This window comes from Mirounga angustirostris, unplaced genomic scaffold (assembly GCF_029215605.1).
Source record: "Mirounga angustirostris isolate CCGP_5_RB_7025 unplaced genomic scaffold, mMirAng1.0.hap1 SCAF_14, whole genome shotgun sequence".
NCBI classification, from domain to species: domain Eukaryota; kingdom Metazoa; phylum Chordata; class Mammalia; order Carnivora; family Phocidae; genus Mirounga; species Mirounga angustirostris.
Window position 1 is genome coordinate 85362527 of NW_026991722.1, and position 24135 is coordinate 85386661.

The window sequence follows — 24135 nt, forward strand, 5'->3', positions numbered from 1 at the left end:
GAGTGAGGGGACGTGAGGGTGCTCTCCCCAGAGCCTATGCTGGGGGTGTGTGGTGTGCGTTTGGAGTCCCACCTGGGTTCGAATCCCGACTTTGCCCCTTACTCTCTAAGTGACATCAGGCCATTCCTTGGCCTCTCTGAGCTGGTTTCCTTCTCTGTATAGCAGAGATAATCCCTTTTTACTAAGAGCTGGCCTTGAGACTAGCTGAGTGGGGAAGGTCCCAGGGAATGTCGCCACCCTTTCCTGACCGTTGGGGCTGGAACCAACTTCTGAGATGGCCCGGAGTTCAGCGAGGTGGAGAGGCCGGCCCCGGGCTTCCCCAGTGAGGTCGGTGGAGAGTGGTCGTCCAGCACCCAGGGCTCTGGCCTCCCGGGCCCATTCCCCCAAAACGCTTTGCTTAGACTCAGACACTGAGATTTAAGTTTATTTTTTTCCTCTCCTTTGCTTTTTTCCTTTTAGTGGTTGCTTCCCTAGTTCGGATGTTCTTAATCCCCATGGATCCACAGCTGTAGCCATGGCGACTCGGGTCGAGGTCGGTTCCATAACTTCCCTGACAGGAGTGCCAGGCCTCGGCGAGATCTCCAAGGAGGAGACCCTGAAGCGGACCTACTTCTGCCAGGCCGGCGATGCCCCCGGGGCGCCCTCAGCGCTGCTCTTGGAAGGAAAAAGCCCCCTTAGGAGCCCGGCCCGCTTACTGCCCAGACTTGCCCCCAAGCCCTTCTGCAGGGAAAAGGCCCCGGACGTGAAACCCCTTGTCCCATCCTTGGGGCCTGGCCCAACTAGCCTGTCTCCTCCCTGTGGGCGCTCCCAGGACGTGGTGGCAAAGGACCTGAGCGAGAAGATGCCCAGCTTGGTGGGGCAGGAGGTGGGGCACGGGGAGGGCCTGAGGAGAAGCTCATCTCTGTTCAACAAGGCCGCCTTCCCACGGCCCCGATCCAGCGCCATGATTGTCTTTGAAACTACCAAAGCTGGCCCCGCTCCGGGAAAGGGGGTCAGTGAGGGGGCTCGGGAGGCCACCACGGGTGTGTGTCGGGAGCCCGCTCTGGGCTCCCGGCCCGAGGTGGCCGTCAAGCCTGCCCTGCCTGCCCGAAAGCCTGGGACCCTTCCCCGCCCGGCCTCCCTGTCACAGGACATCAAGCCAGCTGCCCCCCAAGACGAGACAGGCCCAAGTGAGACTCTGTGGAAGGCCAGGAGTGTGGAGGACACGGGGGACCCCGCCCTGGAGCCCAAGCCTCGCCTGAGGAGAAGGCCCGTGTCGGCCATTTTCATCGACTCCATTCAGCCTCAGAAGCCCGGCCCCGGCGGGGCGGCTGCGATGGGGAAGGCGCCCCCTACCCCGCCTGAGAAGACATGGGTGAGGAAGCCCAGGCCTCTGTCCATGGACCTCACGTCCCGGTTTGAGAGCAAAGAGGCCCTGCTGAAGAAGGTGGCCGACGAGGCCGCCACAGGTTCCACTGTCCAGTGTCGGGGGCTGGAGGGGGCCGACCCGGAGCCCAAAGTGGACATGGAGTGTTTGGTCAGAGCAAACCTTCGCCTTCGTGACCCAGACTCAGACTTCCTGGAGGTAGCCAGGAAGACCCGAGAACAGAAGGAGAAGGTGCTTTTCAAGCAGGCGGAGACGGGCAGCCTCAGAACTGCGGGGGGCTCAGCCAGGGACACCCCCACGGATGACCAGCATCCCGGGGAAGAGAAAGCCAAACTGCTCAGGGAGCCGGAGAAGGTGCCCCTGTCCCCCTCACCCAGACCGGGAAAAGACCAAGAATTTGCCGAGGTCAAGAGCAGAGCAGCTGACGGGGAAAGCCGGCTGGAGGGAGGACGGGCCCCCCGGGACAGCGTCAAGAAGCGCCTCAGCCTATTTGGGGAGGAGAGCATCGTGGCCTTGGCAGCAGAATCTGGACCTCCACCGGCCACCCCTGAGCCCCCGTCGGCTGCCCCAGAGCCTGAGAAAGTGGGTGTGAGCGTCCAGGAGCGGATCAAAGGCTGGGCTGCCGAGAGCTCCGAGGCAAAGCTGGAGATCAGGAGGAAGACTTTCCAGGCACGGCCGTTGTCGGCGGATCTGACCAAACTGTAAGTGGGAATGTTCCACGGGCTTCGCTCAGCCCTGAGCTGCCTCAGACCGCCTGCCAGAGGCCCCTCAGGAAAGGGAACTGGGTGCCAGGCTCCACGCTAGGCACCTTACAGCCCTCCCTCTCCATTTACCCACAGCCTCCGAGAGGAGGTGGCCTTAGCTTCCATTTCTCAGACAAAGACCTGAGGTGCAGAGAGGTAACACAGCCCCCCTCCAGGTTCGGTATATGCCCGCAGCTCCATTTCCTTGTCCTTTCTCCTCTTTACACTTTGCAGTGGGAGGTATTGTGCCCATTTCACAGAGGCGGATAGGAGAGGTGAAGTACCGTGAGGAAGTCCAGAGCCCCATGTAACTCCAGCACAGCCTGGGTCCCTGGCTCAGCTTGCCTTTCCAGAAGCCTGAGGACATTACTCTATGGCCTGAGCCTCCATGAGTGGCCCCCAAGTAAAATCAAACGGGTCAAGATAGCTTGAGCAAGTCCCTTCCCCTTTTGAGCCTTGGTTTCTTTGTCTTTAAAACGCAACCCTTCCTTGAAGGATTAAGGCAAAGGCTCACAGATAACGCTGTGACTCACTCTGCCCACGGGAAGCCAGCACTACATGGTAGGTCCAAACGACACGATGAATCCTGTTAGTTGAGGATTTTCTAAGCTCAGCCGGCCTCTGCTATCTCTTGCTCTTTTGCTTTCCCACAAGTGGCTTCCCGGCTTCAACAGGGAGATGCCACTGGGTGTGGCCACCAGGTCCTTAATGATACCCATGCCACTGACATACCTTTGTCAGGTCGGAGCTTCCAGGGGTCACCTCTGGGCCCTGGGAACCAGGGCAGCCAGCTGGGCCACGGTCAGGCCAGTGGCTCTCAGCAGAGAGAGAAGCATCTGGAACAAAATCCCGAGGCCTGGGGCACCCCTCCCCCACAAACTCGAGATTCTGATTCCATTGGTCTGGGGAGGAGGTTCATATCTTGGTTGTTTGCAGAAGCTTCCCAAGTGATTGTCCTGTGCAGCCAGGCCCGAGTTAAGATAGCAGAGAAAGAGGCGCCCATCCCAGGGACCTCACACACCTTTTCCCGTGTCCTCCCAGTGCCTCGGATTATTCTCATCTGACAGATGGGGAAACTGAGGCTTGAGTGTGGGAATAACTCACCCACGGCCTCATGCCTCCCGGCAGGCAGACCCTGAAGGACTGTAGAGTGGGACCAGGTGAAGTGGTTTATTTCTCTCCCCTCCCTTGTCTCTGCAGCCCCCAGCGCCGAATTCATCATTAGACATCCATTCCAAGAGCTCTTCAGAGATGGGAACATTCTAGCACCAGAATACCCTTTCTTTCTCTTCCCCTTGACAAGTGGGGAAACTGAGGCCCAGGGAGGGACGATGACTTGGCCAAGCTTACCCAGAGAGGCAGCGACAGGCCCGTGCCCCCACACATTCCATGACAACCCACCACCCCCGAGTCCCGTGGCAGGTCTGTGGTGGGGCTTCTGGTGTGCCTGGGATTGCTAACAACAACCATTAATTATCCCTCCTGGGGCATCTTTACTCTTCCCTAAACGCCCTCACATAGCTATTAGGGCCTTGGGTAGCAAAAGACAATGGGGAGGTGTTAATTATCCCCGTTTTATAGATGAAGAGACAGAGGCTCAGGTGAAGTCACGAGCGCAGCCCAAGCTCCTGCAGTGGGGAGGCAGTGTAGCCAGGACTGACACCCAGGTCTCTTCACCCAAGCCTGGGGCTTCTGGTGCCCCAACGATGTTGTGTTTAAGGTAAGCCGTCCCCCACCGGGCCCTTCTGGGTTTGGCGAACGGAAAGGACGCATCTTTTCTCAGAGCAAACCAGGTGGTGTTGCTTTGTTGATCTCAATGCTAATCTCACCCCTGGGTTCGTGAGCTAGTTACAGGGTGTGGGCTGGAGGGAGTCACAGATTCTGGCCCCAAACAAGTAACGTGGATCTCTGTACCAGGTTTTCGAGTCCAGCGTCAAGCAATGAAGTCAAGTATGAGAAGTGTCCTGAGCTAAGTGGCGAGCTTCCTAAGGAACCTGGAGAAAAGGTAAAGAGCCCCCGGGTTTGGCACATCTTGTTTTCCAGTGGGTAGCTTCCCTTACTGGAAAAAGAGCCCAGGAAAGAATCAGAAGCCTCTCATGAAGAATGAAACATTTTTTTTTCTTTAATGCCGGGACTTTTCAAGTCCCTTTTGGGTTTGTGATTCTGCACTCCTTAGTGTTAAATATTGTTTACAAATGTAATTGCCAGGTTTTATTTTTTTTTCCTGTGCAAAGAGCAAGAGGGACCTGGCTTTTTTACGTACGAATGCCTGCTTTATTAAGAAATTAAAATTTAGGTTAAAACTGTTCATAGACACTCCTTCAGGTTCCCTCAGTGTGGTCCCTGTTCCCTTCCCTACCTTGGCTTGTCACCTAGCAGTAGCAGAAGGAGGGAAACTACCAGCAACTAAATTGCTTAAAAGTATTTTTATTTAATCTTATTTAATAAGGAGAAGCTCATAAAATAACTACTAGGTCTAACCCATTTGTGGTTGATGCCTCCTGCGGAGTTTTAATTTTTTTAAAACAGCTTTTTTTGAGGTATAATTGATGTACAGGAAACTGGACCCATTTTGAGTGTGCATGGATGAGTTTTGACATATACATGTGCACTGGGCGAAAATGTATCACCATCAAGATACAGAACATCTCCAGCACCTGCAAGTTTCTTCTTTTGTAACCACTCCTGGCCCCTCCTCCTACCCTCAAACAGCCACCAATCTGCTTTCTGTTCCTATGGCTCAGTTTGCATTTTCTAGATTTTTTCCTAGATTTTTCTATAAATGCAACCAGTGCTTTTTTTTTTTTTTTGATCTCTCTTCTTTCACTCAGAATAATTACTTTGAGTTGTGTCATGCTGTATGCATGTTTATCAATAGTTTATTCCTTCTTTGTAGCTGAGTAGCATTCCATTGTGTGGGTAGACCATGATTTGTTTATCTCTTCGCCCTGTTGATGGACATTTGGGTTGTTTCCCATTTTGGAGCTATTGCTCTGAACATTTGTGGGCAAGGCTTTGTAGGGCTATCTATTGCCTTTTCTCTTGGGTAGATGCCTAGGAATGGCTGGGTAGTATGGTAGGTGTAGTTTCACTTTTTAAGACACTTATGCGGACTTTTAAACACCAGAGCTTGGTGGCAAGCGCGTTTGTACCCTGGGAGCTGGATCTGAAGGGCAGAGCCACCACTTCTAGGGGCGGGGGTTTGACCTGCTTTTTATCCTTGGATGTTCTGAGTCACTTCTTTGAAAGCCGTTGAGAGAGGGTCCGGTTGAAGTAAAGCCTCTTATATTCACATTAAAATGGTATAGTGGTAACAACAAGAACAAAAAGGACCCTGTGAAGCAAGTGGGACAAACTGCTGGTTGTCCTTGAATTGAGGGAATGGGTTGGGATGAATTTATTATTTTCTCTATAATTTTGTATGTGTGAGAAAACTTTAAAGAAATGAAAGTTAATAAAGGAACCCTTGCTTTATTTAATACAGAGATTTGATCTCTGTAAATAGATTTTTCTGTCGGTAATTTTTTTATTGTAGTAAAAGACACATAACATAAAATATACAATTTTCATTTTTTTAAGAACAATGCATGTATTTTTAAATTTAAAAAGTCTTTATACATATGTATACACACATATATAAAAATACACACACACATACTAGGAGAAAGTTCTGGAAAGTTCTTCACGGATATACTGCTCCCCATTGATAACAGCTGTTATCCAGGAAGGGCCCTGGTATTTGGATATTTGAAGTCTCAAAAAGGACTTGAGCTTTGTATTGTTTAGAGGGAATGGATTCGTGTATTATTTATGCAATTTTTATGTAATCAAATGTAAACAAAAACTTCAAATGAAAATATTTTTTCAGTTCTTTATGGCATTCCATCATCTGCAGTAGAGATTAGCAAACTGTGGCCCTGTATGTATCTTAACCATTTTATTTTTATTTTTTTTTTTAAGATTTATTTATTTGAGAGAGAAAGAGAGCATGAGGTGGGGAAGGGACAGAGGGAGAGGGAGACAAGCAAACTCCCCGCTGAATGGGGCTCGATCCCAGGACCCTGAGATCATGACCTGAGCCGAAATCAAGAGTCAGATGCTCAACTGACCGAGCCACCCAGGCGCCCCCATCCTAACCATTTTAAAGTGAATAATTCAGTGACATGAAGTGTATTCTCAGTGTTGTACTACCACCACCACCATCTAGTTCCAGAATTTATTTACTTTTATTTTTTTCTTAATTTTTAAAAATTTTAAAAATATTTTTATTTTTTTCAATTTAAGTAATCTCTGCACCCAGCGTGGGGCTCGAACTCACGACCTGGAGATCGAGAGTCACACACTCTGCTGACTGAGCCAGCCATTCACTTCCTATCTCCCACCTGTGGCCTCTGGCAACCACGAGTCTACTTTCTGGCCCTATAGACTTGCCCATTCTGGACATTCCATATAAATGGAATCACAAAACACCTATCCCTTTGTGTCTAGCTTCTTTCAGTTAACATAATGCTTTGAAGGTTCATCCATTGGAGCATAAATCAGTACTTTGTTCCTTTTTATGCCTGCATACCGTCCCACTGTATGGATAGACCACAGTTTGGGTATCTGTTCTTCTTCTGGTGGACATCTGGGTGGTTTCCACCTTTTGGTGATTGTGCATCATACTTCAGTAGACATCGGTATGCAAGTCTTTATTTGGACCCCTGTTTTCACTTCTTTTGGGTATCTCCCCAGGAACGGGATTGCTGGGTTAGATAGTCTTTACCTTGTTGAAGTAGACTTCTTTCTAGACCAAGAAATGACTAAGGAATTCACGCATATTATGAAGTCGAACAGAACTGAGTGCGCAAGAGGAAAAACGATGTTCTCCTCCCCGTGCCTTCATCCTCCCTTCACTCCCTTACTCACAGTTTGATTTCTATCTTTTCTCCGCTGTTTATCTGCACGTGCATACATGTACACACACAGTTGTTTAGAAACGGTATTGTTTTATAAATACACTCTTTCACAGTCTGCTTTTCTCCCACCCACACCACAGTGTTTTGTGTGTTGTCAGATGTGACATTAGGAGCCACCCCCCTTCAGGATCCAGGCACCCTGTGGCATTCCATTGTCTGGATTATGTCGGAGCTCATTTAGCCCGAGCCCTACAGGTGGGCATTTAGGTTTGTTTCTGTGTCATTTGCTATCTCTCTTAGCAGTGCTCCCCGAGCACTCTTGTTTAGCCAGACTTGGGCATCTGGGCCAAGAAAGAGTCTTGGGAGGAAATTGGCCAGATTAAAAGGAAATGAGTATTTTAGGATCATGACATGTATACTGAACCATCCAAAAGTCGTACCCATTTATGTCCTTGCCAACAGTATCCAAGAGTGTCCATTTTCCCACATCCTCACCCACACTGGGTGTGTTCAGTCTTTGGAATTTTATGGTATCTCACAGTTGTGATTTTAAAAGCAGCTGTTTTGATCATCTCACCACTTCCTTTCTCTTTCAAGTCGCTTAACTTAAGTTGGATTGTTTCTCTTTTTTTTTTCAGCAAAAGGAAGGGCATGGTGTGGATGGAGCATCCCTCCCAAGAAGCCCCTGGAAGCCTGGTTCGCTCCGGGAGAAGTCTAGGCAGACAGAGTGGAAAGACAGTTCTAACCAAGTCCCCAGCAACTGTCGGGGTAAAAGCTCGGTGGGGGCTCTGAGCCCTTCTGACAGCACTCCAGAAGATGATGGAAGCTTCCAGACTGTGTGGGCCACAGTGTTTGAGCATCACGTGGAGAGACACACCGTGGCTGACCAGTCGCGACACTGTCCCTCGGCCACGCCACACAGAGATGTGGCAGATGCCCATGTCTCAGAAGTCAGACCCAGGCACGAGAGAAGCTCTTGGCTGGGGAAGGACCTGCTGGAAAAGACAAACCTCACGAAACAGAACTCCAGATGGGTTGAAAATCCCAATACAGAGAAATGGGGACGGACCACCCTTTCGAATGGTGAACCCAAACAGTATCACGTGCCCCTCCCGGAAGAACACCCTTTGGATGAAAAACGCCATAAAAACCCCTTCCTCCAACGCTCTGAAAATCCTCCCCCATCCCAGAGGGTCGAGCCCAAGTATGACATCCTGCACACGGTGGGCAAGCGTGTGCACAGTGAGGCCGTCTCCACGGCGTTGGAGGAAAAAGCCATGACCCTGCGAAGTGGCAGGTCTCAGCTCTCACCGAAGGAGAGACAGCAGTCCCACGAGGTCACCCCTGCTGACCCAGAGTGCAGGCTGGGAGGTCAGGCGGGGTCTGTCCAAAGGGCCAGTTTGATTTGGGAAGCTCGAGGGACTCATGAAGTCAGTGGGCCAAAGCCGGACTTCCGAGAGCCGAAGGACACGTTTGGGGGCAATTGCCTGTCACCCAAATGGACAGGTGGGGTGACCGTGAACTGGCATAAAGCCACTGTGGTGGCCAGTGAAGAGAAAGGCTCGGAACCGGGCCCCGAGATCAACAGCGAGCGCTCAGCCAGGCCCTGTGGTCCCCAAGCCAGCTCTGGGAGGGCCACCCAGGCTGCCGTCTGGGAGGCCCTGCAGGAGGGGCCTGATGAGGCCAGGAACAAGCCAGGAGGCTGCAGCTCAGCGGGAGAAAGGGGTCCCCCCTGGGGGTGCCCTCTGGATCTTCCTCCCAGGGGTAAGGGCGAGCCGTCTGACTTCTGGGCAAGGTCGCATCCAGAAGAGTGGGTGCAGAAGGGACCCCTCGCTGTAGCTGCTGGTGAGGGTGAGCCACAGCCGGCCCAGGCACCGGAGCCCGAGGCCAAGATGCAGAAGGCGGGTCCCCTGGACCAGAGGTTCGAGAGGTGGCGGCGGCGGACGTTGCCCCACGACGTGAAGTTTGACGAATTCAGCTTCCTGGCCCCAGAAAACTCTTGGAAGGTGGAGCAGAGACGAACAGACCATTGGAGCCCCACCCCCAGTGCCTTAAGAAAACCTGAGCTATCCCACCATAGGGTGGAGACCCAGGAGGTGAGCCCAGGTGCTTCCCAGGACCCGACTAGGCCAGCGGTGAAGCAGGGGTCCTCTTTGGAACCCAGGGCGACATTTTTTGCAGTGACGTATCAGATTCCCGATACTCAAAAAGCAAAGAGTATTGTTAGGCCAGGGCCTGAAAACTTGACGGAATATTCTAGAAAAACAGTCCCACCTCCTTCTCATCCTCTGACATCCACATTGGTTTCTCTTAACCATGAAGAGCCACTGGAGGCCAAGGGCAGTAACAACTGGGCTAACGGCAAAGAGCGCCATAGCGCAAGCTGTTCAAAACCTCCGAAGCCAGCAGACCACCCATCACCTCTTGGGTACAGGACTCTGGATCCTTCTAGTGAAAGAAGCATGGATGCTGATGCTTTATGGATCCGCCGGGGACCAGAAGATGGCATCGGTTTTCAGAGCAATCGGAAGGATAGTGGGAACAGGACACCGCCCAGCAATGCTCCCAAAAGCCACCTGGAAGCCAGCGATCTCCTCATCAGAAGGGACCCTGAAGTGGTCAGTGCGAGGGTCCCAGGGAAAATCAAAGATGGCTACAGATCCAGCGTTCTCGACATTGACGCCCTGATGGCGGACTACAAGAAGCAGGAGGGCCAGGAGTCAGTGGTGGGTACGCCCACAGCATCCAGCGGCTCGACTCTGGAGAGGCCTGGCCGGCAAGGCAGGGTGGACCCAAGAAGGAGGAGCTCGAAGGAGAGGTCTGAAGCTGAGGGTCTCCGGAAACAAGCCAGTTTTGCCGAAGCAAACCACGGTTCCAGTCCTGGCTCCGGCCAGCAGCCAGCAGAGGCCCCGGGGGCAGCCGCGAACCCCACACTCAGCCCTCGTCTGTGGGCTTTGCCACTCTCAGCTCCTAATGAAAAGTATCCAGGGGCCTCTTCTGGCCCCGCGGGTCCCCGGGGACAAGTTTTGGGAACCCCTGAGGGTGACAGAAAGGATTTGGTTAGTAAACCTCAGAGTGCAAAGTATCCGAACTCCCCAGACGAGTCAAAGCCCACTCCCTGGGAGGATCTGGGCAGTGGGGCCAGCGTGTTGGCCAGATCCTCTCCCACTGACCAGAGGAAAGGGACCCCAAGGAAATCCATTGGGAGAGGAGAGGAGGACAGTGTGGTCCAGCGGGGCGATCACTCATACGACTGTGGCAGGTCACCGCTGAGTGTCAAGAGGGCCTATTCGGAGAAGGGGCCCCCTGCCAAAGTCCGAGAGGGCCTGTCTGTCATGCAGGAAGCCAGAGAGAGGAGGCAAGAGCAACCCAGAGGGAGGTCCAGCCTCCCCGGAGACAGTTCTGAGGCCAAGGAGACCAAAATGGGGCCCTGCCGGCGAGAGTCGGGGACTCGAGACGGTCAAAAGGTGAGCAGGAAGGCTGTTTTGGTTTTGTAAAACGTTGGTTAGACACATAGGCCAGGGGTCTCAAACTCCCATCCCACGTGGGCCAGGTGGGTATGTAAATGAATGGAGTCAGGCTGGTTGTGGGACTCTAGGGAGTGGTGGGGATTGTGGCAAATAGCTCATTCCTGGGGGGGAGGGGCAGAGGCAGCTATTGCCCAGGTCCAGCTGGTTCTTAACACGTGCTGGCTCCATTTAGTCCATGCGCCACCAATTTGAAATCTCTGGCCCAGAATGATGATGATCGTTTATCGAGCACCCGCTGTCTGTTCCAGTATATGTTGTTTCCAGTTCATTATCCTGTCCCTCATAAGCAGCATCCTGCATGGATGACATTTTATGAACATGCAAGGAATACTTGTTGAATGAGTGAAGGAGCAATCTTATGTGAGTCTCATGGCAATCCCTCTTTTGTGGGATTGTGGTGGTTTGGGTTTCCGTAGAAGCAGACCCTTACAAGCAGTTGTTTTATTTTTATTTTTTAAGATTTTATTTATTTATTTATTTATTTATTTATTTATTTATTCATTCATTTATTTATTTATTCATTTATTTGAGAGAGAGAGAGAGCATGAGCTGGGGGAGGAGCAGAAGGAGGACAAACAGACTCCCTGCTGAGCATAGAGCCCGACACGGGGCTCGATCTCACGACCCTGTGATCATGACCTGAGCCGAAATCAAGAGTCAGACGCTTAACTGACTGAGCCACCCAGGTGTCCCGCAGGTAGTTATTTTAGAAGGTGATCCCTGGCAGGGTCCCAGTGGAGAAGTGAGGCAGGGAAGGGGGAGGCTGATGAGAACGGTGCCCCTGTGGCCTCTGAGGCTCCTTCTTGCTGGAGACCTCTGGGAAGTGGCATAGATCACCCCTGACTTGTCCTGTCCCAGGGGCAAGGAACCTGGCGTATTTATTTTCCAGTTCCCTTCTGCCCTCTCCTGAGGCTATTTCTGGGGCTATCGACATCCAGACTCTTCCATCCTGGCTGGTGCCACGCTCAGTGGCGGAGAATAAACTACCCCCCAGCAGGACACCATTGCCATTGGCAAGTACTCGAGTGTTGGGCAGGGCAGGGGGCCCACAACATCAGTGGCAGACCTGATCTTCTTGTACAGATGGAAAAAACCCAGGCTCAGAGAAGTTAAGTAACTTGTCTCGGGTCACACAGCACCAAATGGCAACCTATGGTTTGAACCCAGGTCTGGCTTGACACCCAAGCTTTCAAATAGGCTCCTCGGTGGTGAACGAGGAACCTTGAAGATGGGGAAGAAATCTGAGTATCAACCCCTTATCCCTCTCTCGCCCATCCTCAGCATTCCTCCCACCCCGTGACCACTCAGCTTCTTTTCTGGCCCAAATTCCCATAGAGTTTCTTTCTGAAAATACAAGCAAATATGAACACAAATTCTTATTTTTGCCTCTCTTTTCCATCCAAGAGAGCATTCTCTTAACGGGGTTGAAACTTTGGTTGCATATGGATGTAACCCACCTCGGCTTCTTAGACTGAGTGATGAAGGGCAAACCCCTTCTCCGAGGCTCTGTGCCTCAGTTTCCTCATCTGTAAAAAGAAAGTAGAGGGTCCAACCTGGACAGGGACATGGTAGAAATGAAACAGTGGGGTGAGGCCAACACAGATCGTGACACGAAGGGTCACCCAGGGCTTTCCAGGTCCCGCGTTCACACGCCAGTCTGCCGCTCACCAGCTGTGCGTGAAGCAGTGACTTTGCCTCCCTGGGCCTCCGATCCCTCACCAGAGTGGACAGAAGTTTCTGCCCGGCAGCTCTGTGGGCAGGCCCGGTGGGTGCGAGCGCAGGGCCAGCTCGTGGGTTCTGCTGAGGCGCCGCCCCAGGAGGGGTTCCACAAGGCTGTTATTGTGGGCACAGCGGGAGACAGGGTAAGACGAGGAAATGTGACACCTAATCCATTTGCCAGCGCCTTGCTCAGGGGCCTTCTGGCAGTGGGAGAGTCAGGGCGGCATGGAGGGGGCCCCCCGGCCTGGCCTTGGATGCCGGCCCGGGATGCGCAGGCCCCAGGAGTGCTTGTTGTCAGAGGATCTGTTTTCTCACCGAGGGATTGGGACGCCTTGGACCAGCTCCCTGTTTCCCTTCTTTCCTGCCCAACCAGCTTTGGTTCCTGATCTTGAAAAAATAGATAAGAGCCACCCAGAAGTACAAAATGTTGGTCCTTAAAAATTCTGACCTTACGAGAGTGTATAAGAGCGTGTATCCCTGGACCCCACCCCCCACCCCCCACCAGGGAGCCACTGTTCGTTTTTGGGATCTTTGGGGCTTTCCTACACCACAGAGTTGCATCTCTATTTGTAGTTGTATTTTCCTTCCTGCAAAAGCAGTGCACGCTCGTGTGAAGTTGAATGTGTTATGGTAAGCACACGGTTTAGAATGAGAGGCTCCCCTAAATGATGAGTGTGGGGTACAGCCTTCCAGCATCCTACCACGCACAGATGGGCTCCCTGACCCCCAGCCCTGAGAATCATCCCGCCCCTAATGCACGTGGCTCCACAGGTAAGGAAGGCCAGCCAGGTACAGATACAGGTAAATCACATGCTGTCTTAATGGAAACATGGCAACGTTCTACAGAAAATCTACAACTTGCTTTTTTTTAACTTAACAGTTAAAAAAAAAAGCAACCAGTATGTAGATAATCACTTTATTATTTTCAGTGGCTGTAAAGTACTTTGTTAAGTGACTGAGCCCAAACTTTTTTTATCTGGACACTTGTGGATGGACATTTGGGTTGGTTGAGTCTTTGAGTCACAAACAGGGCTTCAGGGAGCATCTTGGTGCAAGCATTCTCCCCCCGGGGTGAGGCTTTCTTGATTCACAGTCAGTGCTGCCCACATATCCCGCGTGGGGTGTGTTTGTACTTAAAGTGATCCCCCCTCCCTCCCTCCCTCCCTCCTCTTTCTCTCTTTTTCTTTTTCACTGAAGAAACATTTATCAAAACTTTGTCCCATGACAGATTGTAGTATTCTATTTAATTAACTGATTTATTTGAATTTCAAAGGAGAGAACATTGTCAAGAGGCTCCGAAAATACTTAAAGGAATGGAGTATCAACCCCCTTGTCCTCTTCTCGCCCATCCTCAGCATTCCTCCCATCCCGTGACCACTTAGCTTCTTTTCTGGTCCAAATTCATATAGAGTTTCTTTCCGAAAATACAAGCAAATACAAACACAAGTTCTTTTTTTTTTTTTTTAAGATTTTATTTATTTATTTGAGAGAGAGAGAGCACAAGCAGGGGCAGAGGGAGAGGGAGAAGCAGACTCGCCGCTGAGTGGAGAGCCTGATGCAGGGCTCGATCCCAGGACCTCAGGATCATGACCTGAGCCGTAGGCAGACGCTTAACCCACTGAGCCACCCAGGCTCACATCCATATATGTGTCTTTGAGAGCTTTCGGATTCAGCCTACAGGGCGTCCTCATTCTTCCTGATTGCTGTACGGTAGAGATGGGTGATATTCCTGATCTTTTGCTAAATACCAACCATGTTCTGACGTCATTTTGCACATGAGCAGGTTTTCCGTGGGCTTAGGGTGGTGAGTGTCTAGGGGGAGCACCGTTGTAATTTTGCAGGATCCTGCCTGAGTGCCCAGCGTTGGGGGGCTGTACCTGGTCCCATCCTTGCCCTCAATGACAGGACCCCATTTCCCCTCCGCCTGAGCCACCCGGTACATTACCAGACTTGGGGACGGCATGCCCCTGATGAGCGCCCCTCCTCTTGTCACGTGCATGAGGCTCTGTTTTTCCTTCCAGTCACCCACTTGCTTCTGTTCTGCCCGCTGTTCTTTTAGAACCTCGTCCTTGGTCCTTTTTTCCTTGAGTTGTTGGAGTTCTTTATTAGGAAGGTGAACCATTTATACTCTTACGATTTGATTTCTCCCTGGAAACAGCCCTGGACTGTCTGTTGGGCAGACCTGGCATCAGGCCGTAGCTTTGTGACTTATTAGCTGTGTGACTCTGGGCATCTTGCCAGACCTCTCTGAGCCTAAATTTCTTCATCCGTGGAATGTGAATCCTGCCTGCTTCACAGTTTATTGGAGATTTATTGTGAAGCAATATGTGGTCAAGCTGCTGGCCCAGGGCCTGATGTGAAGGACGTTTGAGGGAATCAGAGAGAAGCACCTCCAGACCTCCACTCACTTACTAGATTTAGTAAATGGGCTAACCCTGTGCCAGGCCCTGTTCTAGGCACCTGGGCTGCTGGGAGGGACCAGGCCACGGTATCAGGCCACGCCATGTAGTAAGGCAGCGACCAGCCGCATGTGGCGTCAATGAAAAACCACAGAATTTAAATGAAAATTAAAGTTAAACAAGATTAAAAATTCAGTTCCTCGGTCCCACTAGCCACATTCAAGTGCTCAAAAGCTACGGGTGACTCATGGCAGGTGTATTGTATGGTCCAGATAAAGAAGATCTCCGTAACCACAGATGGTCCAGTGGAAGGCTCCGGTCCAGGGGGCAAACAGACCCCAAGTGAATGAGAGTAGTTAAGTCCTGGGGAGATAGAAGAAGAGGCGATGGGGAGATGACTCTAAGAGGTGGTCAGGGGAAGGTCTCCTGGGGAGGGGACCTGAAAGGTGCCACCTGAGTGATGGCCGTCATGGGGATGAGCTGGTCCCGTGGATGCTGGAAGGGTACCAGCTGGCACAGGGGGCCGGGGCCACTGATTTCCAAGGCAATTGCACCATTGTACATTCTACCAGCAGTGCGTGAGGGCTGATTTCTCTACATCCTTTGCCAACACTTACCTGTCTTTTTGATTCTAGCCATCCTCCTGGGTATTAAGGTATCTCATTGTGGTTTTGACTTGCATTTTCCATGGCCCATCTTTCCATGTGCATGTTTGACTATGTGTATCCCTTCTTTGTTCAGATCCTTTGTCCGGTCTTAATTGGGTTATTGTTCTTTTTGTTATTGAATTGTAATTACTCTTTATATATTCTGGACACAAGTGCCTTAGCAGACATAGGATTTGCAGAAATTTCCTCTCACTCTCTGGGTTGTATTTTTCACTTTGTCCATGGTGCCCTTTGAAGCACAAAAGTTTTTCATTTTGATGAGCTCCAATTTATTTATTTTTTGGTCACTTGTGCTTTTGATGCCATATCTGAGAAACCACTGCCTAATCCAAGGTCACGAACATTTAAGCCTGTATTTTCTTCTGAGAGTTTTCTAGCTTTCGCTCTGGCATTGAGGGCTTTGATCTATTTTGAGTTGATTTTGGTTTATGATGTGAGGTTTGCAGCATGTTTCGAAGGCAGAGTCTCAGCTTTGTTGATGAGGTGGAGAGAAGCAAAAGAATGGAGGGCGACCTGAAGATCTTGGCCAGCACAGCTGGGTGAGGGGCAGGGCAGGGGAGGAGGAATTTTGGAATTTTGGAGGGAAGGAATAGGGAGGCCTGTTTGGGGCATGTGAAGGCTGAGATGAGTGTGAGCAGTGTGGGGAGATGTGGAGTGAATGGTGGGATCTGCAAGTCAGGGGTCCCAACATAGACAAAGTCGGGAGTTGCTGTGCACAGATGGGATTTATTTAAAGCAAGGGGGTGTTATGAGAGAACCCCAAGGGAGTCAGATGGAGCAGGAAAAGAGAAGGCTCTAGGGCTGGCCCTGGATGAGTAGACATCCCTCTGAGATGTGGGGAGGCTGAGAAGGAACAGCCAGCGGGTAGGAGGGCACACAGAAGGTCTCGTAAGGCATCAAAGAGTCTGTGAGGCAAGGGATCCAGAATCCAGCCTTGTTCTTTACTTGTGCTGTGTGTTCTTAAGCAGATGCCTTCCCTCTCTGGGCCTTCCTTCCCTTATCTGTGCAGGGAGAATGTGAGACATGTGCACTACAAATTCTGGAGTCCCATATTTACGGCCTGTGAGTGTATCCCCTATATATGACCGGCTGGAGCAAAACCACAGAATTCAGACTAGGGTATCTAGTACTGCCCTGTTCCTAGATCATTTCTCTCTGTATCTGTGCTTCTGTGCATGTGTGTTTGGAGGCTTGGAGAAATGTCTGACATGAGGTCACCAAAAGTTACCAGTGACAATAATGAGGCTGGCTAGCCTTTATGGAGGGCTCCCCAGGTACCAGCCATGGGGGAGAGGAGCCTGAAGCAAGCCAGGGGCCCTGGACTCGTGCACAGCGCCCCCTGGTGGCAGCACGGTGTCACGCACTTTCCAAGCGCTGCTCCTCACTTGGTTCTCCCCTGAGCCTAGAAGCTGAGTACTGTTATTAGGGGTCTTTCCCCACGTGGTCATGGCTCAGAGAGGTTAAGGCATTAGCCTGAGGCCACACAGTTATTAAGTGGCTGAGGCTGGCCTGAACCCAGACCCCATATACTACCTCCCGTCATTAAGGTGGACTGCCGCGGGGTGGGGTTTCTGGTGCCTTAATTTTCTTTTTGCCCTTTTAGGCACAGAACGGACTCTCTCGCTGTGACATATTCTTCCCATAAATGGGAAAGCCCCAGTAAAGTCCTCTGCTTGTGTTCTGTACCACAGGACCTGGGGAAGGAGGATGCCCTGCCGGACAAGGAGCAGCCACCCTGGCAGGGGTCCCCCGTAGCCTCGGGCCCCTGGAGGAGCCACAGTTTCTGCAAGGACAAGAGGAGCGGGCCATTCGTGGTGAGTGATGCTGGCACAGCTGGACTGGGACTCGCGTGGGGTTGGTGAGCATCAGACACCACTGGGAATGCGGTCGTGTGGACAGTCAAGGCTGGCCCAGGGGCCCAAGGAGGCCGAGGGCGGCGGGGGCCTGTCCAAGAATCTGGTGTTGCCGGACTGGCTGCGCGGTGGTTCTTGACGTGGAGGGTGTTGGTGGCTCTGCCTTCGCCCCTCTCGGGTTTCCGGCCCAATGCAGAGAGGTAACCCCGGCTGCCTGGCATGGAGCCGATGAGAACATGCCCTGGGGTCTGAAAGTTCGGGGTTCGAATCCCAACACTGCTCCTCTCAGTCTCTTTTAGCGACTTACTTCTTGGTACTTTGGTTTCTTTACTTAGAAACCTGATTTCTGTTTCTTTTGCGCCGGTGAGTTAATTTAACTAAGCTGGTCCTGGAGCCAGATCACCAGGGCTCAGACCCTAGCTCTGTGTGCGGACAGGTGTTTGGCTTCAGTCTCTTCATCTGTGAAATGGGGATAATGACAGCATCTACTTCACAGGGCTGCTGCAGGGCTCAGAGAAGATAATGCGGCAAGCGTCCAGCATGATCCTGGGTGCACAGCAAACGCTTTCCTGAGAGTTATCATTACCATTATTATTATTATTCTTGTCCCCAGGCCCCGTGTGGGGCACCTAAGATAGGCATTTCTTTAATGAGGCAACCACAGTTCTACTCACGAGGTCATTTGTATCGCAAGCTTGGTACATTTCAAGGGTATTTGTGCCTGGTCTCATGTCTTGGAGACCTGGTATCCTCCAGCGTTGGAAATCCTAGGTTCCATGGCTTCTGGCTTTAAGGTCATGGGCAAGAAACTTCATTTCCCTGAACTTCTGTTTGGTCCTCTGCAACACGGGGGGGGGGGGGGGGGGGGAGGGGGGAGGAGACACCCCCGGCGGGGTTCTAGATGGAAAAACGTCTATGCCAGGATCAGCAGGGCTGACGGCAGGACTGGGGGCCACAGAGAGCCAGAGCAGGAATGCAGACCTCGGCGAGCGTCCGCTGAGTGGCCCTGGAAAGCCTCCTTGGGTGTTCAGATCCCAGCCACAGACGTGCGCACGTTTGAAACCTGCCTTTTTTTTTTTTTTTTTTTTTTTTTAACATTCTTTTCCACTGATTTCTTCCTTACTCTTTTCTCATTGCCTCCCTGGCGGCACGGACTCAGCTTATCTGATTGTACTTGAACTTTTGTGTGTGTATGTGAAGACAGAGGTTAGGGAGAGAAAAGCATTTAAGGCCTGTCTTTTTATAGTCTCTGCTTGCTGGCATCCTCCCTGGTGGCCCGGCTCCCCCTCCTCCACTCTCTGTCATTGAGGAGCCTTTGTCCTTGGAATCCCTAGGGGGCTTCCTTGGCTCTGTACTTGCGGCTCCCCGAGGCCCCTGCCCTGTTGCTGCCTGCTTGATTTCCTCTTCTCCCATGCAGGTGGGGAGGGTGGGGGCCTCAGACCTCCTTTCCCAGCTTTGAGGACTCACACCTGCAATTCCAAGGAGTGGCCACCAGGGGGTGGTGGTGTCCAGCTCACTTTCCCATAGCTCCAAAAGCCTCACTCCAGGGGACCTAAGCGTTGGGCTCTGGGGGCTGAGAAGTGACGTCCAGTTCTGGCTCTGCCACTGTGTGGCCTTGGGCAAGTGATCTGACGGACCTCAGTGAACCTCAGTTTTTTCTTCTGCTTCTGTAAGAGGAGGACGGTCTTATCTGGCCTCAAGAGCATTTCTGTGGGGAGTAGATGAGCTCGCTCAGCACTCCGAAGAAGAAATCCTCAGTGAATGCTGGGGCTGCAGTGATGGCTTTTCCTTCTACCTCCCCCTCCTCCTCTCCTCTCCCTTTTCTTCAGCTCTCTCATTGTAAGAGGGGAAACTGAGGCCCAGAGAGAAGGCCTGACCTAGTCCGGGTTGAGGACTGGGGTCCTGAGCCCTTGGCCCTGCTGGCAGCCCCTACTCCTCTGGAAGGCAGTCAGGCCTGTGTGTCGTACTTCCTGACGGGCTTGGTGGGGGGTGTTCCCCTGTGAACCGAGTCTACTGCTCCCGTCGCTCTCGATTAATGACTTTGTGCTGCTGGTTTCCAGTTTAGGTTCAGGTTCATCTCCATTTTTTGAGACTGTGTCTTAGGACTTGTCCATCCCCACTCCACTCCTCATGTGAGGGAGTATGAATCCCATGTTGTAGAGGAGGAAGCTGAGGCTCAGAGAGGTTAAGCCACTTGCCCAAGGCCACACAGCATGTGGGGGAGCTGGGTTGGAGACTAGTCCTCTTCTGCTTCCAGCCTTGGACCTGGGCCCTTTCTGCCGTGGGACTGTGTCTCTGGACCAGCCTGTGCTGGCGCCTCTCTGGGCCTGCAGCACTCGGCGTATCAGCTCATGAGGGAGCAAGACAACCTCGGCCCTGGGGGTGAGAATGTGGTATTTGTTCAGCCCAGGGTTGGCCGCCAGCTCTTCTGCCACGGCCGCCCTCTGAAAGATGTCTGGGACTTGCCAGGGCTAATGCCCTGCTGATTTGCATAGCCCCGCCCACACCTGGCTGACCCACAGGCTGGTCAGACCCTGAGCACAAGGTCAGACCGGTGTGGCCCTGGCATTTAATAGAGGCAGTGAGCAAGTGAGTTTACCACTCGCGGCCTCTCTTTTCCTCCTCCGTAAAAATCATAGTAATAATAATGTCTAATAGCTTACAGTGCTTCCTGCGTGGTATGGAAACTAGTATTATCCCCATTTTACAGATGGGAAAAACTGAGGCTTGGAGCCATTAAGTACCTCTCCCAGGTTGGAGCCGAGCCGAGATGATGTTTATAAAGCACTTAGCACAGTGCCGCGTGAAGAGTAACTGCATGTTTAATGTTACCTGCTATTATTGTATTGTTTATTATTTGCTATCAGTTTGTTTTTCTTCTGCGTTCTCTGGAAGAGCTGCTCGATGGAACAGGGAAGCATCTCCAATCTTTTTTGGAAGTTTTTCTGCTGTTGAGGAAGCTGAGCCCAGCAGGGGGAGGTGTCTTGTTCAGGGAGAGTCCCACAGCAGCCAGGACAGAGCTAGGACTGCAGACCACCTTTCTGACTCGCTGGCTAGTGCTCGCTGCCCTCCCCCCACCCATATTGTTTTCAGGGCTACACTTAGTAGGGCCTTGGATCCTTGTGGCAAATCTGAGCCCTGCGCCGGGCCTTGTCCCTCACCCACCCACGGATGGGCGCACCCTCCTTTCCCCAGAAAATGAGCCTTTGGTCTGCACTCATGCAGGGATCATGAAACACAGTGACTCAGTTGTGGACCATGGCCTTAGGTCACAGTTTGTCCCAGAGGCCCCTCCCGTGACTAAAGGTACAGATTCACCAGCTGTGGGGGTTCCCTGTTACGGGGCAGGTGGAGAGCCTCTGCTAACCTTGAGAATGTTCTCCCAAATCTGCAAACCCTTGGCCAGCATTTGCTGGCTCATTTAGTGATGGGCTCATTCTCTCATGGGCCCGCTGTGTGCTAAGCCCTGAGTGAGGGGTACTGGAGATTCTCCCAGCCCCCCTGGGGTTACAGTTCAGGGGTACCTGCAGATGGCCTAGGAGGGTCTAGTTAGGTGGAAGAGGAGGAGAGGAAGGTCACTTGGGAAGGAGAAGTAGCATATGCAAAGGTATGGGGGTGGGTGATGTAAGAGGCATGTCTGGGGAACACGGAATAGACCAGTTTGGCTGAGATGGAGTGTTGGGGAGGGGCTCAGTCTTTTCTTTTGGCAAATATTTATCTGTATGTCCTTGGTGCTGTGCTGGGCGTTGGGCTACAGTTATAAAACAAGACACAGGTACTTAAGAAGGTAGATAAACAATTGCAGTTCTGTTCACTGAGTGCTTATATGTGCCAGACACTGAGTCTTGTGCTTTACCGGCATTCTTTCATTTAATTTGTTCAAGGTTCAAAGCCTCTCAGAGAGGAGGCACACTTGTTTGAAGTCTTGAAGGATGAACAGTTGTTTGCCAGATGGGTGTGGTCTGGGAAGAGATGATTTGTCCCCCATGGAGGGAAGAGCTTGGGCAAAGGTTCAGGGTCGTGAAACTGTTCTATGCAATGCATGTAATCTAGAGTCCAGGAGACGGGCTGGAGTCTTATAATCGTTGATGCGTCATTCCTGGACACCCCCGGTGTGTGTTTTAATGCTGAGCTCAGACTTTTCCTACATCTCTTGCTGAGGAAACCAGGATGCTTGTTTTTGAAAGATGGCAGCACCTCCTGGCAACTCTGCCATCGTGCCGCCATCTTCGTTCAAGGATCTGCCAGAGCAGTCTTGAAGGTTTGAAAGCACTTGAACCCGAGAACTTCATTATAATGACTGGAGGATGGAGGGAAAAACCAGCTGGGATTCCAATGCCAAGACTTGTGAATGCAGTCAACTTGAGATAAGACGGAGTTTGTGTAATGGCCCCCAGTGGATACATTGTTGGTCTTGGTTAGATACTCTCTTTGCATTTCATTTGGTTGACTAAGCATTCAAGTGGAAAGGGGAAAAAACAAAACAAAATGGAAGAGTCTATATGAACTGCTAGAAATAAGTCCTCAGAGATTGTGCTTTAAAAACTAGCTGTGGGGGCGCCTGGGTGGCTCAGTCATTAAGCATCTGCCTTCGGCTCAGGTCATGATCCTAGGGTCCTGGGATCGAGCCCCGCATCGGGCTCCCAGCTTGGCGGGAAGCCTGCTTCTCTCTCTCGCTCTCCCACTCCCCCTGCTTGTGTTCCCTCTCTCGCTGTGTCTCTCTGTCAAAAAAATAAATAAAATCTTAAAAAAAAAAAAAAAACTAGCTGTGAATAAAGAGTTGATGGCTTTTTATTTGTCCAGGATATGGACTCTTCTCCCTACAATGTGTTGCTTGGCATTCCCCAGTTTGATGTTGGGCCTGTGTTGATGTCATTTGAATTGAATGTCTCCAGAATGCGGCTCACTGGCTTAATTAAGAGGGCTACTTTATCACACATGGCACGATGTACTGAGGTGGGCAGCTGTTGGCTTGGCTCAGCATCTCCTAGAGTCTCTTGGGCTTTCCCTCATGCTTTGTGCCTCATGGTCCCAAGATGGCTGCCACTTTTCCAAGAATTAAGTCCACTCTGTGGCAGGAATAAGTGGGGGGAAGCCAGAAGGGCCGTGCTAGCTGAGTCTGCAAGAAAGCAAAAGCTTTCCCCCAGTCACCCTCCAGAAGACTTTCACTTACCTGTCATGGGCAAGAACTGGGTCACATGGCCACTGTTAGCAGCAAGAGAGTCTGGGACAGTCAATGCTCAAGACTTCTGGCCTCCAGCATGGAAGGTGGCCACGTTGGATATGGCCATTGGTCTTTCAACAAATAGCATTGTTTAGTACACAGTCTGAAAAATAAAATGGGGATTGTCAGATCCTTGCCAAGGAAGCCTTGGCCTCCTAACCAGGATTCGGGACAAGAGAGAATATCTGCCCCGTGTCTCTATGCTGTGACGTGAGATGTGTGTGGGGCGCTGGGCCTCTGGGATAGCAAGGCACAATTCTGCCCTCCAAGGCCTCCATTCTGCTGGGGAGTAGGGCTTGGAGAAGGGAAGAAAGGCTGAGGTGGAAGAGACAGGCTGGGTGGTAACTGGCTCGGAGGCCAGAGTAACCTTCCTTCCTGGGTGAGGCAAGATGACATGCCAGCTTTTGGAGTGTGATTGTGGAGCCTGAGTGGTGAGAAACTCGTTGATGCCCTGTGCTCTTAGGAGGCTCAGGAATCCCAACTTGTGGCTAATTCCATTTGTTAATTGTTTCTTGTCTGTCACCACTGGGTTGAAAGGGCTGGAGAAGGCTGAGTAATTTAGGTCTCAACTGATTAAAGTTCCTTTTCTGGATTAAAACCAACCAGACCAGAAGATTTTTGATTCCTAGGTATTAAATGCAAATGCTCAATTGTGCCTGAGATTTTGTGTTGGGGGTTTTTTGTATTCATATGTTTACCCAGCTACCACCCACCCATTCATCTGCTCGTCCATCCATCCATCCATCCATCCATCCATCCATCCATCCATCCATCCATCCTCCATCCATCCATCCATCCATCCTCTTTATATATACAAAGCTCTAAGGAAATAAAGATAAATAAGTTAATTTCTGTCCTCAAATTTCTCACATTCATAGACTATAAACAAGTAATTATAGAATCCAGGATGATAAATACTAGTTATTCATTTATCCACCCATTCATTCATTCATTCAACAGATATTTATTGAACACCTACTATGTGCCCTATACTGTTCTTAGTTCTTCAGGTAGAGCAGTGAACAAGACATAAGTGTTTCCTGCCCTCCTGGAGCTCATACTTTAGTGTGAAAAGATAGACATTAAACAAGGAGCCAGACTCAAAAGAGAAAGACTATCAGATGGTACCAAGTGCTATGAAGAAAATAAAATAGGGTACTGGGAATCAAGAGTGGCTGGGGAAGAGGGTGGTTGAAAGCTATTTCATTACTAATAGGGATTAGGAAGGGCTTTTCTGAGGAGGTGACATTTGAGCTGAGACTTGAAAGGGGAGCCCCTGGCCATGTGGAAGAATCAGAGGGAAAGCATCAAGCTGAGGGAAGAGTAAGTGCAAAGGTCCTGGGGCTTGTTGTGTTTTGTAATACTACTATTGATGATGATGATGATGATGGCATTGGTGCTGGAGTAGACAGTGAGGAGTGAGGGAGTTGGCAGGGGCCAGATCACACTGCCTTGATGGCCACTGTAAAGAGGTTGGTTTTGGGTAAGTGCATGCTGCTTTGGTAAGCACAGAGGAGGGAAGCATCATACCATCTGGAGGAATTCAGAAGAATGTCAGAGACAGACTCGATGGAAGAAGGAATTAGCCAAGAAGAAGGCAACCAGGTCAGGGGACTAGCATGTGCATACATAAAGAGGCATAGGAGAACATGGGGTGTTCTGGGAGCTGCAAGGAGGGGTTACCTGGAGAGTGGTGATGAGGCAGAAGGCTGGCCAAGCGGGGGATGAGAATGCC

The 24135-nt window shown here is 51.2% G+C and overlaps 1 protein-coding gene across 7 annotated transcripts in view; it reads left to right on the top strand.

Moving 5' to 3' along the window:
* Window positions 1-24135, top strand: part of KIAA1671 (KIAA1671 ortholog) — a 189851-nt gene that overhangs the window by 54992 nt on the left and 110724 nt on the right. For 6 of the 7 annotated variants that reach the window (XM_054510473.2, XM_045887435.3, XM_064578561.1 and 3 more), the window contains exons 3-6: window positions 460-2067; window positions 4027-4114; window positions 7646-10474; window positions 17015-17137. In XM_054510473.2, the coding sequence (XP_054366448.2) occupies window positions 460-2067; window positions 4027-4114; window positions 7646-10474; window positions 17015-17137 (4648 nt within the window). The remainder of the gene's footprint in view (window positions 1-459; window positions 2068-4026; window positions 4115-7645; window positions 10475-17014; window positions 17138-24135) is intronic. The other variant, XM_064578559.1, reaches the window with a different exon arrangement.